We start from the raw sequence: 18,882 nt of genomic DNA, 5'->3' as shown, positions 1-18,882 counted from the left end.
GTCCAAGGGACTGTGGAAACACTTTGAACAGGGCAGCCAGTGATTCGACACTACTGCTGTGAGAGAAGAGTACATATTTTCTGTCTGTGTGGTTGGCAATCTGTTTACTGGAAGGGCTGCTCACTGAGAGCACATGTTGCTGCATGTGCAGTCAGTGAGGCCCAAGAAGTTAAAAGTGTAAATGCACGGGCAGGGAAAGTGTTTTTGTGGCAGCGGTGGGATATGTTTGTGTGCATGCATGTGTGTCTCTGATTTTGTTTGGAGAACGGAGCCAAAAAAAAAAATAATTTTTTTTTAACCCCAGGAAAACCACACTAGAATCCTCTGTGTATGTGTGGTTCACTGGGAGTTAGGAGTTTGTTGGCTCCACTTTTAAGCCTCTTTCTGGGAACCAGCATTCCCTGCTCTTCTAAACCGAGCTGTAAGAGGCTGGAGGGCTTTGGGAATGAAGAGGCATGGGCTGGTTTCAGTATGTCCCAGGTTTGTCTTTTGTACACAGCGAGTGGTAACAATGGGAGGGTTACGTATCTGATATACACACCAAACCCTGGGACTCAGCTGCAAGTAATTAAAGCTGGCAGTTGGCAGAGAAGAGAGTCAGGCGACTGTAATGGCCGCTCTAAGTTCATACCATAATATTTGGATGATGAATCAGGCTGCTAGTAAAAGTGTTGTCATGCTGTTGACCCAAGGCTTTCTCCCTTCTCCATGTCCTGTTGCCCCAGAAGGGGGCACAGAGAGGAGAGAAAAGGCTTTGTATGACCCTGTTTTTGGTCTGTAATGAGATCTGCTATTTATTTTGCATGCTACAGCATTTGATATGTCTTAAGTTGCTGGCTTTTCCCAAAAGTGTACTCCGAGTCTTGACTAACTAGTTCAGATATATGATTCTACCGACCGTCCTCTGAGAAAAAATATGCAGCTTTCAGTTTTGGATGCTGTATAGTAGGGGGCAATGGGTGTATGCATAAAGTGCATACAAACAAATCTGTGCTTAAACTGTGCGTACAAAAGTTTCACTCACAAATTTTCTGACCTGAATTTGTTTGTGTGCTGCAAACAAATGAACTGCCTCAGACTGTGAGCACGAATAATCAAAGTCCTGCTGTCTCGGAAATATAAACAAATTTATATTGAAAGTAATGATGGCTTAATTTACCTCCCACCTTTATGAAACATACTTTTAGAGAAATTTTTAAAAGTTCCAGATATTTCACACATAGTCTTGAGTGAAAATGGGCATCATTTCATCCTCGATGGATGTCATCATCACAAACTAATTTCTTGGTATTTTCTCACTTGTTTTTTTTTTTTTCTTTTCATCTTTAGTTGACACGTTAGATGTCTTTCCAATTTCTTTTTTATTTTCTTGCCTGTATTGATTTTTATTATTATTCATATTTTGCAGCAACTTTAATGATGAACTTCAACGATGGCATCATTTTTTTCATGTTATAATACAGTGTTGGAGTGCTGTTGCTTATATGTGAAAACATGGTGGATAAAGGCTCCTGTGTCAGTAAGAAATGTGCTAAATTACCTCAAATGAGGTCATTTAAACACTACAAGTTGCTTGTTGAAAAAGGGAGAGGTGTTAAAAGAGAGTGAACTTCCATGACCCCTGTGGCGACCTATCATCTCTGTTTACAGCCATTAGCCCGAGGCAACATTAGTGCCTTCTGTAGTATAACAGAACACACCTGAATCTCTGGCTGGACTGTTAGTAGCATGTTGCATTATAGCTAATGCAGCCGCCAGGCTTTAACAAGCAAGAAGAATGTGGTAAATTAGATAATATCTTTGCATTGGCTGCAGCTATGCTATTTTTATCTGTCTGTTGTGACATCAGTAGTTTTACAGAAGATACGAGATAAATTTGTAAATCTTTTAAAAACCATGATGCTGCTTTTCTGATATGCAAAGATTCTTTACATACATTTCCATCTAATGTCAGTCACATTATATAGCTTTGAATTCCCCTTGAATTTTTAGTCTGTCAGCAAATTGGGTGAAAGGTGTGGCATGACTATTCATACTTGCAGCCTGTGACAGGCTTTGGCTTTAGTGAAAAGGTGAAGACGCGTTTGGCATCAGAACTGATGGTGAAATATGTTCCAGTGCATTGTTCCAATAGCCCTAGCTTTGTATCATGGGTATTTGTGTGTCATTGTGTTGGAGTCATTGCCAAGAAGGTCATGGTGGTTCTTATGACTGTGTAAGAGTGGTGATATGACATTGCTGTGTAATTATATAATTTCAGAAGAACGTATGAGCCAAAACCAAAAAGGTTTAATCACTTTCAGGTTTCCCGTTTACAACTCGGTCATGGAGCTGACACATTTGATGGTGCTCAACAAAAGCTGTTGAGATCCTGTAAATCTGTCACCTTACTGTCGCTTTTATTGGTTCCCCCCTCCTTTCACAACAGAGTCAGTGTATGACCTTCTTCCCAGAGAGCTGCAGTTGCCTTCATCCACTCAGCAAAGCCCAAAAGTCATGAGTCAAAAGAGCGGCGGAGAGGCAGGGCCTCTCCCTTCAGCTTCTCTAGCATCAGGTAGGATCCTGCTTCTCTTATCCTTATTTCTCCTCTGCAAGCAGGACTGATCATGCCCCACCCTGAAAAAAGTACAACTCATGTTATAGTCTGTACCTTCAGGCAAACAAACACCTGCATGTGGCAAGAAAGCCAGTCAGGCAACCATCGTGCTCCTCTGTGATTCTCACGTGAAGGAAAAAAAACAAAACAAACAGTAATAAAAGGCTGGTGAGGGAAGTTAATGGCAGCTGAACATAGCTAGCTGCCTGTATTCACATTGCTATGTACTATATGTTGTGGTCTCTTGTAGCAACAGTTTAGAAATATGGTTTATGCACATGTTTTAAGACAATGATATTAGTGCATAATGGTAATTAAACTGCAAAGTAGAACGATTGTAGACCATAAGAATATGAGGCCCCGGCAAAGGCCTGTTATTCATTACCCCACAGACTAAATCTACTTACCCATTTTTTTTTCTTAGCCTTTTTTTCCAGAGAATTAAGAAGCTTTGAATGGCTGTAATCACCTTGTTGACCATTCTGCAGTTCCAAGGTGGAGCTATTATTTACAGAAGAAAATCTTCTTAATAGACCAACACGGAAGTCCAGTATAAATGAACAGCTAATGACTATTTCATACTAGAGCTGGGCGATATAAGATTTTTTCATATCACGATATGTTTTTTTCATTTCAGGCGATAAAGATATCTATCACGATATAAGCCAAATAACTATATTTGTAAGATTTAAATGTGCCGTTACTCACAAGTAAAATGTGAAATAATCAGCAGCTTGTTTTGATTTAAATATTTATTTCCCATAATAAGTTCAACAGGGTAGATGTACGTAAGGAACATGAGACCTTTTCAGATAAATAAAGGCAAATATTGCAAACTACACAAAAGCAGCCGCTAAAGCGTTTAAGTTTCAGAATAGAACAAGCGAAACAGACTACTAAATTGTCAGTTCCACTTACAAACAAAATATTAATTCTAAAAATAAATCTTAGTTTGTTTTACAGAAGAACAAACAAAATTGACTAACTGTCAATATCAAATAAACTGAGAACTAAAAGGAAATTCTCAATCTCTCCTTGTTGTATAGCTTAACTTTTCAAACAGTTTTAACAGTGACTTTAGTCTGACAAAAGCCGAATGACGAATTAGCGCTTCCAGTCAGAGATTGCGCATGCACCGCTTTATTGTATTTCCAGACTTGCTTTCGGCACAATTTACAGTGCGCGCTACTCTGTTTTTTTTTTGTCAGACTTGAAATAGCCGAAATACCTTCACACTACGGAACTTCTATGGCTCTTCTGCTCGACAATCTCTCCGGCGTTGGAACCATCATCTGTTTTTTTTCTTCGGTAACCTTCGGTCACGCTCGGTTGATTTTTCTCTAGTTGGCACACTCATTTCCTCCATTACCGCTGGCTGCTTCCCAAACAAATACACATGTGCGGGTAACAAGTCACGTGACGTGACGCTGCGGCTGTGATTGGTTCGGCTCTGCGCTACTTAATTTGGATTGGCTGATGTTCTTTTTTTTTCTTTTTTTTTTAAAGAGGACAAGAGAGATGAGGCCTATCGCAATAGTTTAACTTTTCTATTGAGGAAAAGTTATTTCGCAATACATATCGTTATCGTTCTATCGCCCAGCTCTATTTCCTACACAAGTAAAAGTTGCCCATTTTTTTTGAGGACTGTTAGCTTGTTGAGAGCTCCAGATTTAGATCCGGATTGGAGGGTGAGCCACAGATTGTTGAATGTGTGAAGATAAGCATATCTTTTACCCGCCATTGTTGCAGTTGGGTTTATGGTTTCACGGTGGAAATTAACACATGAGAGTTTTGCAAAGATTCTAGAGATTAATTAAAAATCTCAGCATGTGCTTCTAAAAACAAAGAAACAGCAAAAAGTGCTGTGTCACTGATTTTATTTTATTTTTTCTAATTTATCTTTTGATGTTTTAACTTGGTGTTCTATGTTCACTTGATATTTGAAGTTATTCAAATGTTTCAGCTGACCTGAGACTTTTAAGTGACTGTTTTAGTAGTTATTCGAGGAGAGATGAACACTTAGGGGTAATAATGCAAGCAAGGTGGGCTCAGTCCAGGAGCTCCAGACTCCAAAATCAAGTCAGCCACTTTTGCATGCATGGGACTTTGACAGTACAGACTGCTATGATACAGACTTTATGGTAGGTTCTATTCATTGCCTGAACCAGGCTTTTTACCCCCTTTTTTGGTTTTTATAAATATTTTCCTGTCCTGCCTACTTTTGATTTTTTTTTTTTTAATACCAGTCACAGGTCACTGCTTCCACAAGCAATTCATGTAGAGCAGGGGTGGGCAACTCTGGGCCTCAAGGCCTGGAGTTCCCCACTCCTGGTAGATATTTAGATATCATCCTGAATCCAATGATTGGTTCAGTACCAGAGCTCTGGAGAACTTCAAGCCATTTAACTCAGCTGTGTCGGATCAGGGACACATCTAAAACCTGCATGACACCGGCCCTTGAGGTCTGGAGTTCCCCACCACTGATGTAGACCAAATAATTCATTGATAGATTCGTACCTATTGATGTTTTGCAGTCACATGACTGCTAACCATTTGACATTAAATTGTTTACCATTTTGGACATGTGACAATATTAGGTCAAGTGAATAAGATCCCAGTCACACAGGCCTAGAGACCAGCTAAACATCCCGTGGTCTATTCCCATCACTTGTGAGATTTTGGGGTTCCTTGACTAATTGGCATAAACCACCTTGCAATTGCTTTGGTTGGTGACAGATTGCCATGGTCGCCTAAAGTTTGCATGGAACAGACTAAAAATTTTTCACAGACACTCACTGGCTGTTCTACAAGCGGTAGTGAAACTCTGAAAAGTGCAAAACCAACCAGACATGGAGACCTTTTGCATTCAAAGTAAAACTTGTACCTTTTGAAATGTTTTGGCTCCAGTGCCAGGGTAAAGCTTTTTGCTTAGAAAGAACGTTTTCCATTGTCGTTACACTTTTTCAAGTTTTCCTACAGTTTGTCACTGCAAATGCCTGCCTGTTACATCTGTAGTAGACTTTATTGTGCCAGATAAAAGTAGGAAGACATCTGTGAAGTTTGTTTGTTTGTTTGTTTTTTAACTTCTGATTATTGCCTTTACATTCCTAGGATCGACTGTACACGTGTCATAAGGTGATATGTTTAAAAGTTTTAAATGTCCCTCTGTAAAGCATTCTGGTGTCTGAACAGGGCTATGCAAATAAATTTCACTTGAGTAGTTAGCAAGCATCTGAAGACAAGTCGGCATCGTCCATGCAAGCTACAGGCAGCCACTGCTATCTGATAGTGAACAATGCAATCACAAAGAGGTTTTTGGTGAAGCAGCCTCTTTCTGACTGATTTCACCTCACCAGCCAGTCAAAGAATACAACCCCGACCCCCAGCGCGACATGTAGTTGTCTCACGTCCAATATGGGGGACTACTATCAAGCAATTTGTGCATGATGTCCTGCGAGAAACAGCCATAGTTTTGATGTTTTCCTGGTTGTTTGGAGAAAAAATTTGTTGTTTGAAGTATTAATCATTTGCTCTCATTTGTTTGTTGGCAATTCTGTATTGTGGTTTCTGATCATATGTGTTTTTGTCTCATGATACTTGCTCAAAATGACACTATCTTCATGCGTTTTATGCGCTCTTTTTTTCTTCCAACTGTTTTTTTTCTTGTAAACCAATGATTCATCCAAACGTCAACAATGTCAAGACCAGTGTAACTGTTTGTTTATAATCTGCCATTTTATGGCATTATTTTTGTGCCACTATTCTGAGCGCATGTAAAAAAAAAAACTGAGCGCATGTAAAAAAAAGTTTGCAGGTGCAAGTGTTGTATTTTGAGGAGAAATTTATTTTGAGCGAAGAAAAGCTGAATTTGAGTGAACAAAATTCATTGCTGCGTGCAAAAAATGTATTTCAGTGTTTGCTATTATCCACACACACACACACAATAGCAGCCCCTCTCTCTCAGTTTTTGCATTTGCGCTCGCTCACAACGTATTGCTCACACTCTCAACATTTCTGCCCGTGCGCGCTCAACTCTTTCTCTACACAGTTATATTTGTGACACAAAACCAGCCAATCACAGACTTGGATGCAAAAAAATCTGATTGGCTGTTCTGGTCTCCAATCAGCTCGAAATGACAAAATGCAATATCCCAGAATCCATTTCGTCCAAAACTCAAACGAGGCAGTGGCGGAGGAACACAGAGTGGCGGATTTTGAAATATTACTCTTTCTGGGTCACAAAATAAACTTTTAAGATATTTTCATGCGTGAATGTTGCTGTGTAAACTTGAAATACCTGCTCGATTCATCAAGACATCACATATTTGCATAAGTGCTCTAACGTTTTCGGAGATGCCTGTTTTGGACGAAATGGATTCTGGGATATTGCATTTTGTCATTTCGAGCTGATTGGAGACCAGAACAGCCAATCAGATTTTTTTGCATCCAAGTCTGTGATTGGCTGGTTTTGTGGCACAAATATAACGGTGTAGAGAAAGAGTTGAGCGCGCACGGGCAGAAATGTTGAGAGCGCGAGGAACACGTTGCGAGCGAGCGCAAATGCAAAAACTGAGGGGCTGCTTTTGTGTGTGTGTGTGTGTGTGTATGGATAATAGCAAACACTGAAATACATTTTTTGCACGCAGGAATGAATTTTGTTCACTCAAATTCAGCTTTTCTTTGCTCAAAATAAATTTCTTCTCAAAATACAACACTTGCACCTGCAAACTTTTTTTTTAGGTGTGCTCAATTTTTTTTTATACGTGCGCTCAGAATAGTGGCACAAAAATAACGCCATACCATTTAACCATCCTTTCCCCACACTCTTTATATAGTTCATTTTAAACTCTTTTGAATATTTTTGAAATAACAGTGTGCACCAACCAGCCACAACATTAAAACCGCTTGCCAAATACGATAGCTCTGCAAAACCTCTAAAGGTGTCCTCCAGGCACCAAGATGTCAGCAGCAGAGCCTTCGTTGTCGTGATCTGTAGATCACGCTATTTTTTTTTTTTCTTTCATATCCTTCCTCACTGAGATTGCGATGTGGGAAATTTTCAGGCCACACCTTGATCTGTTTATGCTTCTCAAACCATTCCAGAGCACATTTGCAGTGTCAATTCTCCTGGTGGAAGCTGAAATACAGTGAATGCATTTGCATGGTCTGCTGGAGTGTCTCGAAAGGTGACATGCTTCAACGTAACAATACACAAGATTGTTAGGAGCTAATATTCTCTGGAGTGTCACACTGCCTCTGGTGGCTTGCCGTTTTTCCATAGTGCGTCCTGCTGCTACCAGGTGAAAGAGGTGCACGCACCCAACCGTCAACAGGACTCACGATCCTGCTTATGTGCACATTGTACCAGAGACATGGGACAGGATGGCCACTGCATTAAATCACTCAGTTCCTTGTGCTTGCCCATTTCTTTCACTTCTAACACGTCTGCTCCAAGAACTTTCTGCCTAATGTGTCCCACTCCCCTCACATTTACCACTGTATTCCTTGTTATGTTGGTGGTTTCAATGTTATGGCTGATCAGTGTATATAAGCATGTTGAAGCAACATGATCTTTGCCAAACAAATTTCCCTGTTCTATTGATTTCTTTTTTTCTCTTCTTTTTAATAAAATCTGAATACGTTTTTTTACTGTTCAGCTTTTATTGCTTATTTGCTGTCTCATTTTTATATTCCAGGAAGTTCCCTATGAAGCAGGGAGTGTCTGCATTTTATATGCAGAAAATGGTCTGCAGTTCTCTGCTTCCTAGGTCAGAAGCTTGTTTATTTTGTCTCAGCGGCTACGCTCAGTCCCCAAAATGAACACTGATAGAAAGCAAGATATAAATAAACGAAAAGTTCCCATAATTGGCATGCCTCATATTGTACAATATTATTATTGTCGAGATTTTTATTTGAGCATGCACAAAATGCTAGCAATAATGAATTTCTGTTGTTTTTGAAGTTGATTACAGTACATTGAAATAAAATATAGTGGCCTGCTCAACCTTTGTCTTCGTTTTTAGTCTTCTTGACATAACACCTCCACTGTGCTACAAATACTCCACATTTATAACTTCATCAGAATCAGATGCACATTTATATGTAAGATCTAGTAACAACACAGTTTCTTTTTTGGATGACAACATATAAAAAAAATGTAATAAAATCAGCAACAAAAAAATTGAAACAGAGAAAAAAACTATTTTGCTGTAAAATTGGGACTACTAGCCAACATTAGTTGAGATGCCTGTATTAACTATCTAATTATTTGCACTGTAGATGCCTCTTCTCTGACCATGGAAGGCCCTCGCAGTGCTTTTTCCACCTCTTCCAGCTCCACCATGCATTCCAGTAATCTAACCAATGACCAGAAACCAGTTAAAGACAGTAATGTTGATCCAGACGACACCAGGAGTACCAAAGTGGTACCAGAGGCTGCTGGAGCAGAACGTGGAAATGGTAACGGCAGGGGCAGCGGCGAGCTAGCAGGAGGAAAAGGTGTAACAACCCAGGAAGGCCCACTGCATCACCCACTGACTCCATCAAAGCGTCGCACCGTACTGAACATCTCGCCACCTCCAGAAGATTTGTTTGATGACAGCCAAATGTCCTGCCAAGATGATGGGACCCAGGATACAGAGCAAAGTAACAGCATCTGGATGGATGAATCTCTGTCCAACTTCAGTGTGACGAGCACGCTGTCTTACAATGACAACACAGAGGTGCCACGGAAGTCCCGCAAACGTACCCCCCGTCAAAGGCCTGGCCCTAAGACGGCGCCAGCAGGGGAGGGCAGCATGGATGTGTTTGATGCAGACAGTGCCAAAGGCCCACACTTTGTCCTGTCGCAGCTAGGCCCTGACAGCAAGGGAGGACATAAAGGAAGGTTTGTACTTTTTGTATTATGATCACCAGAAATTTGTCACATGCCTCTCGACATTTCATGGAGTTGTCAAAAATATTTCCAGTGGTTTCTTCCTGATTAAAGGGAGGTTTTCCTTCCCACTGTTGCCAAAGCGATTGCTCATGGGGGTCATATCATTGTTGGGGTTTTCTGTTTTTTCTGTACTATTGTAGCACCTTGAGGCAACTGTTATTGTGATTTGGCACTATATAAATAGAATTGATTTTGAAATAAATGATGTTACATTATCAGTAAGTAAAGAAAACACATTGATTTAGGACATTGTTGTCTCACTTGTTAGCTAGCTTTTTGTTCATTTAATAGTTTCCTTTGATAGTTGCACCAGCCCTTTAGTAGTTACTTGGGTACTCAGCCTTTCTCTGACTATAACTTTAAAGACCCGTTTTAATAATTTTGCTCAGCCCTCATCGTTATTGTAGAAGGAGGTAGTATCACGAAATGATACGTTGGCACACACCGACAGATGGAAATCTTTACCAAACTGATCTGGCTCTAAATTTCCCACCACACTTTGACTGAAGGAGAGCGGTTAGATCAGAGGGGAGGGAGGGGCAGGATACTGAAGTACAAACAATGGTCAGCCACAGTGAATCACAGAGCCCTTCTCAAAGACCTAGGATAAGCAGAGCAGATTAAATAAACAGATAAGGCTGAACGTTTTAGGAGCTGGGGATAGAAAATGTTTGGTTGATGGACACCCTCTGAACTCTGCATTGCTTAGAGCGCCATGGCAACTTCAGAGCAGTTTCACTGTTGTGACTGAGAGCTATGTACTGCAGCAAACCCCAGCCAATTGCATACAGATATATAATACTGTTAGGGTTCTTTTTATTTAAACTGGGGTTCTGAACCTAACATTGCTGCAAACACTTGCATGGATTAAGTTGAAGACTTTTTAATCCATCATAGGCTACATGAAAACGTTAGAATTAGAGATCATCTGCTCGTGTCTCTGTCAAATTGGTCTTTGCTGCAGTTCTGATGAACCTCAGACTACTATTCAGAAAGGAGGAACTCTCTCGATGCAGTTCCCACAAAAGAGTGAGGGGAAAGAGTTGAAGATCCTCGTCCAGCCTGAGACCCAACACAGAGCCCGCTATCTGACTGAAGGCAGCAGAGGATCCGTGAAGGACCGCACTCAGCAGGGCTTCCCTACTGTAAAGGTAATTGTAAAACCCCTCTGTAGTTAATGTTGAAATTCTACTGCTTTAGCATCCCTGTGTTTAACGTTAGCATAAGGTGAAAGTAAGTGCTGATATTGAATTTATTACTTGCAACATTTTCCAAAGAAGTTGGGGCACTCCTGGGCTTCCCTACAACTTTTTTTTTTTTTTTTAACAATACTGTATTGAACTGAGAAGACAAGTTGCTGTCATTTTGAAAGCAAAATGGTCCCTCAATTTTCATTTGAGCCTCCTAACAGATAGGCCTCTTGTGTTTTACGTATATCAAATGTTTTCTCCAAGTGATGGGTCTGGACTGTGTTCACTGACAATGATTTTGTGAAGTGTTCCACTTGTGTTCAAGTGGATATCCACGTCCTTGGGAGGATGAAATGAAGTGTCAGAGTCTGTAATATTTCATGAGACTGTTAGTTCTCACTGCTGTTCACAAATGAGGACGTTGGATGAGGAAATCAGCTCCTTCAGACTGTCAGTCACTTATCAGGAATCCAACTTTCACTTGAGTTCATGTGTGAAAACAGGGACCTAAGCTTTAAGGAGCTGTAGCTTGATGAAAAAGGAATTAAATTTTATGTACTCGCTCAGACTAAAGCTGAGCTGTAGTTAACCGACTTCAAAAGCAGACAAAAACCAGACGTTAGTCAGAACAGGCACATTGTCTTGTGTTTGATCATTCATTTGCCCAGGTTCTGCAGATGGTCACAAGGCAGCCAGAGCCCAGAAATGACAGGTGAATCCAAACTGATAAAACAATCACCAAAGCCATAAAGAACTAAAGCTGACCGATTTGCATCTGAAAGCAGAATCCAATAATAAATTAAGCTAACAATGTCCTTGAGCAAGACATTGACACCATCAATGTCAGGGCAGGTAGGTGAAGATGCACAAGTTCAGCTGAATGCACAGAACTGATTGGGCATTATATGATGGAATAGTGTAAACTGGGAGCTCATTATTAGCACAGAAGTTTCAGAAATAAGCAGTTCATAGTCCATAGTTTTGTATGAAAATGTTATGACACAGCAGATCTACAATGAGCTCCATTTGATTGCTCATCTGTTTTTGCCTTGCACAGTTGGAGGGAGTGAGCGAGCCAGTGGTTTTGCAGGTGTTCGTTGGCACCGATGCCGGCCGCGTGAAGCCTCATGGGTTTTACCAAGCCTGTAGGGTTACTGGTCGCAACACCACAGCCTGCAAGGAGGTTGATATTGAAGGCACAACTGTTATCGAAGTGTCCCTGGATCCAAGCTCCAACATGACCCTAGCGTACGTGCTTTTAAAACTGAAATTGTGTCATTTAAGTGATAGTTGTTAGTCCTACTAAGAACATTTCCCTATAATTGCCAAAATCCTCTTGAGAGCAAGTAAACCCAAGTTAACACTGCCCCTCACTGCAGGGTGGACTGTGTTGGGATCCTGAAGCTCCGCAACGCTGATGTAGAGGCTCGCATTGGGGTGGCCGGATCAAAGAAGAAGAGCACACGTGCTCGGCTCGTGTTTCGGGTCAACATCCCCCGTCCAGATGGTTCAGTGCTTACACTACAGACTCCCTCATCTCCAATCCTGTGTAGTAAGTCATTTTTCTCATACTTTGACTGGAAATACTATGTTGTGAAGTCGGTATATTAGTTAAACCACTTAAAAAAACTTTGTGCAGAAAATTATCCAGCAAGGTTTAATTACAAGGTATTATTTACGATATTCATGTAGTTATGACAGGTTAAGTGTGCGAAAATGGGTAGCTGACCTGTAACATGCCTGTTAATAATGACTATAATAATGTAAACTGAATTTTTTTCAGCTCCTGTTTCTCCATTTTTAGAGTCAGAGATCAGGAGACTATTGTCTTCTGATATCAACATTTGGAGAGGAAGGAGACAAAGATCCCATTAGACTGAGTTGTTTAATAATGCCTACAGAATGCAGAAGTACAAAGGTGTGGTTGTTTTTATAAACGGGAAAGACGCTTAGGGCCGTAAAAAAATATCTGTGTCAGTGGATTTGGGAGAATTTGCTCTGAGAGTGGCAGGGGAGAAAGAGAGGGCAAGGACGAAACAATAGGTGTGTGAACTTCTATTGTTTACACGGAGCCAGCATACAACCCAGGGAAATATCTTTCCACGAAACAAGAAAAAACAGTAATCCTGCTTGGCATCTTAGTGTGTGTGCATGTCTGTACGTGTGCGTGTGTGGGGGCGGATATTACTCATATCATGGGGACTTAAATCTGTTTATACAGTCATATTATGGAGACTGTAACTCGTGACCTGACGAGGTAGTTATAAGATTGGGTTAGATCTGAGAAAGTAATGGTTATGTTTAAGGTTGACATGGTTAATAATATCCTTTGAAGTGTGTGTGTGTGTGTGTGTGTGTGTGTGTGTGTGTGTGTAGACAATGCCCCCCAAAATCAGTGTTGAAGGTAAAGGGTATGTTAAGCATTTGCATTTACAGTTTTCTCAATACTTGGTGATCAGTTTTTCATTTTTGATAAAATATCTTTGAAATATTTATATTTACTGAAAGTTTTAATTTGAAAAGGCAAAACAAAGCTGCCAATCTCCTTAGAAATTTTTGTTTTCATATCCATCCATCCATCGTCATCCGCTTTGTCCGGGGTCGGGTCGCGGGGGCAGCAGCCTAAGCAAAGAGGCCCAGACCTCCCTCTCCCCAGCCACCTCCTCCAGCTTGTCCGGGGGAATACCAAGGCGTTCCCAGGCCAGCCGAGAGATATAATCTCTCCAGCGTGTCCTGGGTCTGCCCCGGGGCCTCCTCCCGGTGAGACATGCCTGGAACACCTCACCCAGGAGGCGCCCAGGGGGCATCCTTGTCAGATGCCCGAACCACCTCAGCTGACTCCTTTCGATGTGGAGCAGCAGCTGCTCTACTCTGAGCCCCTCCCGGATGGCCGAACTTCTCACCCTATCTCTAAGGGAGAGGCCAGCCACCCTTCGGAGGAAGCTCATTTCTGCCGCTTGTATCCGCGATCTCGTTCTTTCGGTCACTACCCACAGCTCGTGGCCATAGGTGAGGGTAGGGACGTAGATCGACCGGTAAATTGAGAGCTTCGCTTTTACACTCAGCTCCCTCTTCACCACGACGGACCGGTGCAGCGTCCGCATTACTGCAGCTGCAGCCCCAATCCGTCTGTCGATCTCCGGCTCCCTTCTCCCATCACTCGCGAACAAGACCCCGAGATACTTGAACTCCTCCACTTGGGGCAGGAACTCATCCCCGACCCGGAGTGGGCACTCCACCCTTTTCCGGCTGAGAACCATGGCCTCAGATTTGGAGGTGCTGATCCTCATTCCCGCTGCTTCGCACTCGGCTGCGAACCGTTCCAGTGCGAGCTGGAGGCCTTCACCCGATGAAGCCAACAGAACCACATCATCTGCAAAAATCAGAGATGAGATTCTGAGGCCACCAAAGCGAAAGCCCTCCGCCACTTGGCTGCGCCTAGAAATCCTGTCCATAAAAATTATGAACAGAACCGGAGACAAAGGGCAGCCCTTTGTTTTCATATTAGTTTTTTGAATCACTGCTTCAGTCCTTTCAGCATGAATTTCTTTGCTGTTACTGTTAGATTTCATTTTATTTCTGCCTGGGTTGCATGTATAAATAAAACTTTAAAACATAAATGCATGACGTGTATCTGCTGTGTTTACAGCCCAGCCAGCAGGAGTGCCTGAAATACTGAAAAAGTCACTGCACAGCTGTTCAGTGAGGGGTGGAGAGGAGGTCTTCATCATTGGAAAAAACTTTCTTAAAGACACCAAAGTCATATTTCACGAGAATGCCTCTGGTCAGTAGTAAAGCTTTATGTTTTGCATGGTTATTATAGGTGAGGTCATTTCTCTGGTTGATGCTTTACATCGTTTCTGTGTTTCAGATGAGAAGTCATGGAAGGCAGAGGCTGAAATTGACATGGAGCTTTTTCACCAGGTGTGTTTTTTATCTATTTTTAATCTTTTTTGTGACAAACAATTATGGTAATGGCTAACGAGCTCAGTAGATAGATGCAGCCATTTCAGACTGGTAAGTGGCTTTAGATGTAATCATCTTAAATGGCTGCTGTTCAAAGGTTTGAGTAGTCTCATTGTGTTCTGACCTAATTACACTCCATCTTAAAGGCTATTACTGAGTGTGTCTCAACAGTCCAGTCTGAACCTTTGCTCTTGTTAAATGACATGACCAGAGCGATGAATCTGCAGCTGCCAAATGAAAGTATTCACATTTTGCTAAGACCTTGACACCCTCATAAACCAGTTTTACAGTTATCTGAAGTTGTGATGTGTATTGTTTGGAAAGGCTGAACAAACATGATTGAATGAACCAACTCGGCTAACTATGCTTTGATGATTTGAAAGATAATTTGGCATTACTTTGGTCGGTTAATGGTCTTCTGTGCTTCTTCATTATTGAGCCAAGTTTTACCGCCACCAGCTGCTGGTAGCTGGAAGTGCTACTGTCATTGATATTTAGTTGACATGGCTGCATGTTAGTGGCTAACACATCTGCCTCAGACACAATCAGATCCCAGGGTCAAGGCTGGAATGCTAGTGGACTCAAAGTGCTGGTCCCAAGCCTGGATAAATGGGACTGTTGCATGTAGGATTAATATTAATAGCAAAATAATATCAATATCTGGTAGCTGCAAATCCATCGTCTACAGCGAGAGTAAGAAATATGATTTATTGCCCATTTATATTTGGTGTCACTGTGATGTCAGATGTGTCATAGAAATCTCTATAGCAGAATGCTGAAGTTGGGTAGTCTTATTGTTGTAGTCGTGTTTGCTGATGATTTTTTTTGTTTATCATCCCAAAGAATCACCTGATAGTAAAGGTTCCTCCCTACCAGAACCAAGTCATCACATCTAAAGTGTGTGTAGGAATCTACGTGGTGACGAATGCTGGGAGATCCCATGACGTTCAGCCATTTACTTACACTCCAGATCCAGGTTTGTTTGAATCCGTTTCACACTAATTCACATGAAGTGTGTCCTTTTTACAATCGGCTGATAGAAAGATGACCATGAAAATGTAATCGGGATTCTGGTAACCTTGCATGTAGCCTTCAGATTACTGGGTCATTTCCCACACATGGCTGATTAGATTTACTGACTGGTACCAAAGCAGACCAACCTAGTTAGAAAATAAAGCTGGATTGTATTTAACACCCCAGACACACAGGCCAAATTTTCACTCTCTAGGTGTTTGGCCTTGAGGAATACACATTCTTTTCCTGGTGACCGATGGTTACCAGGGGTTCGCAAACCAGTCTATCAGCCTGTGTGATTGGGCCTTAAAAACTTTTTTGTTTTAATATATAATTATGCTTTTATGAATGTTCTTGTGTACAGTAGTCATAAGACTTACATCACTTCTTTGTTGAGTATATCAATATATTGTCATTGTTATTTTAGCAGTCATTACCTTTTAAATTGTCTCTTTACTAGTTAATTTGATATCCTTTTAGTCCTCTGGGTAAAACACTGTAAGGTGTGACAAAGTAACTAAACTAAAATTTAGTAAGCAATTTAATTAGCTGTCCACTCACATCATATGTAGCTTTACTTAACTAACATTTTTGCTGTGCATTGATTTTTGTCATTTTGCTGACACTTGCAGCAACAATCGATGTTCCTGTGAAGAAAGAGTTGCCTTCTCCAGTGAAGACGTGTTCTTTTGATGAGCAAATTAAAGGTTATTTTTTATTTATTTCAATTTTTTAACAAAGACACCAAGGTTTCCTATATATAGTAAAGTGAATACATGGAAAAAAATGTAATGTAATCCTTGCTACTCGTACGGTTGTAGATAGATCCCTGATGCCTTTGTTGTCTTTAGTAAAGAGAGAAGATGTCACTCCAATGGAGGTGACAAGCAACCTTCAGTCTTCAGGAGTATTTAAGGTGAAGCTTTTATCTTATATGTTGCTTTCATAATTTGTTTTAAAGTCAAGTCGTTCAGTTCGTTCATGTTTTATTGTCCCTGAAATAAAGCATAAAGGTAGTATTCTGTGTTTTGAAAAAGAGAATAACAGTGATGCATAACTGAAAAGCAAAGTGAAGCACATCTTTTGTGTTCTGTTTTGTGGGTTATCAGCAGACTGGTGATCTGTGCCCAGCCCAGCAGAACTCTGATATGACGGCAGGACATCTAAATAAAAACAGAGTATTCTCCAGCAACCTGTCTCAGCCTGCAGGTGATCCTGACAAAGGCCAGGCGCCTGTTTTTACCAGCGCTGAGCCCTTAAGCACCATCCAGAAGCAGGACATTGTTGCGGGCAGCTCGTTCTCTGTGCCTGCAGACTCTCTGCTTCAGCAAGGATCACAGCAGTTCCTTTTGGAGACCAGAGATGGCCTCAGGCAGGAGAGGCCAGGTGTCAGTTCTGGAGCTGTGGGAAGGTTGTGTGGGGAACCTGCATCTCAACCGCAGCAGCTGCCACTCTTTCCTCCAGATGAAGTAGCCCAGCTGGAAGAAGCAGTGAGACAACTAAAAGCCAAAGGATACTGTAACTTATCACTTCAATCTGACAACCCTATAACCAAACAGCAGCAGCAACACATCCAGCATCAGCAACAGATCCAAAAACAGCAAATTCAGCAGCAGCAACAGCAGCAGCAGGTTATGGAGAATCTGCAGCAGCAGCTGTTTCAGTCACAGATGCAGATGCACTGTGCCATGTTTCAGGATGCATCCCAGGCCAAGAATGGAGAGCTTCAGGTCTCATCACCAGGTGTGGTGACTAACCAGGGATCACTTTTCCAGCCGGACCAGCAACAGCAACAACAGCAACAACAACAGCAGCAGCAACAGCAGGCAGCTCTTTTTCAGCAGGCAAATGATCTTCTTTCTATCCAGACAAACTTCCTCCAGCAGACCCCATCTCACTCTTCACCACCGATGTTTCACAATCCCAGCACTCTGGCAGAAACGCAGGATCCACAGGGGGCGCTGTTTCAAAAAGCCTCCCAGGAACAGGTCCAGGCTGCACTCTTCCAAAGCACCATGACAGTGCTACAGTCTCCAGAGCAGCAAGCCTCATCCCCTGGACTCTTCCTCCCCCAGACCTCTATGTCCAATCAGCTTTCAAACAACAGTTCCCAGCAACAGCAGCAGCAACAGCAGCAGCAGCTGGCCTTCCTTAGCGCTTTACAATCTTCTTCCCCTGAACCACAGTCAGTATTTCAGACCCAGATCTCCCCCATCCAGCAGAGAAGCCCCATGGAGCAGGAGCAACCATCTCAGCCTCAACACCACACACAGCCAGCCCAGCAGGCCACCCTGTTTCAGAACATCTCCCCACATTCATCTACAAATTCACTTTCTCCAGGCCAGCAGCAGCAGCAACAGCAGGCTGGCTTGCTGTTTTGCAGCAACACACTTTCCACACCAGACCAGGGCTCTAGCATCCTTTTCAGTAACCAAGGCCAAATGCCTCCTTTGACCAACAACAGTCTAGTTTCTCAAGAGCCCCAAAACACCCCTCTGCCCTTTTCTCAAGCCAACATGGTGACGGTAACCCAGCAAGATCGCCCAGAACCCATGACCTTAGGGAACCCTACTGAACCACCACAGCAAGCCATGTTTCAGGAGCAACAACCTATGCAGCTGGGGAACAGCAGCAACAGAGAGGAGCAGCCTGTGGGTCTCTTCATGCCTCAGTCCACTATGGCCTCTCTGCAGGGGGGTCTGGCCGCTCAGGAGCTTGCACAATCAGCCGTGTTTGCCTCACAGAATGGCGTGGCAAACCTCCAGACAACTACGTCCTCCCCTGTTCAACAGCCAGGATCTCTGTTTCAAACAGCTGTGAGTGGGAGCGTCAATCAATCCAGCCAGCCTCAACAAGCTGGCCTCTTCCTTTTCGGTATCCAGAACGGTAAGGAATTTATTAGGCAAGTGCACGTTGTTGAAACTGCTGAAATGACTCAAAGTGAGAAGTGAGGAACAAGATTATCACTTAGTTACTTTTAGTTCACTCTGGTTGCTCTCATTAGAGTTGTTTCCAGATGCAGCAAACAGCTGTTTATGGCAAGAAAAGATACAGTTAGTAATTAGCTGGTAAACCTAAAGGAGTATTACATAGTCAAAAAGCCCATTTTTCTTCTTCATTATTTAGCAGAGCTAAAAAGAAGCTTCGTTGAGTGATGAGACTCACAACTTTGACTACTG

General features: G+C 42.1%; 1 protein-coding gene across 7 annotated transcripts in view; it reads left to right on the top strand.

The window, feature by feature from the left end:
* Positions 1-18,882, top strand: part of nfat5b (nuclear factor of activated T cells 5b) — a 41,751-nt gene that overhangs the window by 17,065 nt on the left and 5,804 nt on the right. For 3 of the 7 annotated variants that reach the window (XM_082534576.1, XM_082534580.1, XM_082534579.1), the window contains 11 exons: positions 2,429-2,554; positions 8,876-9,482; positions 10,498-10,684; positions 11,781-11,971; positions 12,103-12,275; positions 14,373-14,507; positions 14,595-14,647; positions 15,533-15,665; positions 16,336-16,410; positions 16,555-16,619; positions 16,813-18,589. In XM_082534576.1, the coding sequence (XP_082390702.1) occupies positions 2,429-2,554; positions 8,876-9,482; positions 10,498-10,684; positions 11,781-11,971; positions 12,103-12,275; positions 14,373-14,507; positions 14,595-14,647; positions 15,533-15,665; positions 16,336-16,410; positions 16,555-16,619; positions 16,813-18,589 (3,522 nt within the window). Of the gene's footprint in view, positions 1-2,428; positions 2,555-8,292; positions 8,365-8,875; positions 9,483-10,497; positions 10,685-11,780; positions 11,972-12,102; positions 12,276-14,372; positions 14,508-14,594; positions 14,648-15,532; positions 15,666-16,335; positions 16,411-16,554; positions 16,620-16,812; positions 18,590-18,882 lie in introns of all 7 variants that reach the window. The other 4 variants (XM_082534578.1, XM_082534582.1, XM_082534581.1 and 1 more) reach the window with 3 other exon arrangements.

The sequence above is a fragment of the Aulonocara stuartgranti genome (genome assembly GCF_965226115.1).
Source record: "Aulonocara stuartgranti genome assembly, chromosome: 1".
Classification (NCBI taxonomy): Eukaryota; Metazoa; Chordata; class Actinopteri; order Cichliformes; family Cichlidae; genus Aulonocara; species Aulonocara stuartgranti.
Note: the sequence above shows the minus strand (reverse complement) of the source record. Positions and strands in the feature narration are given on the sequence as shown.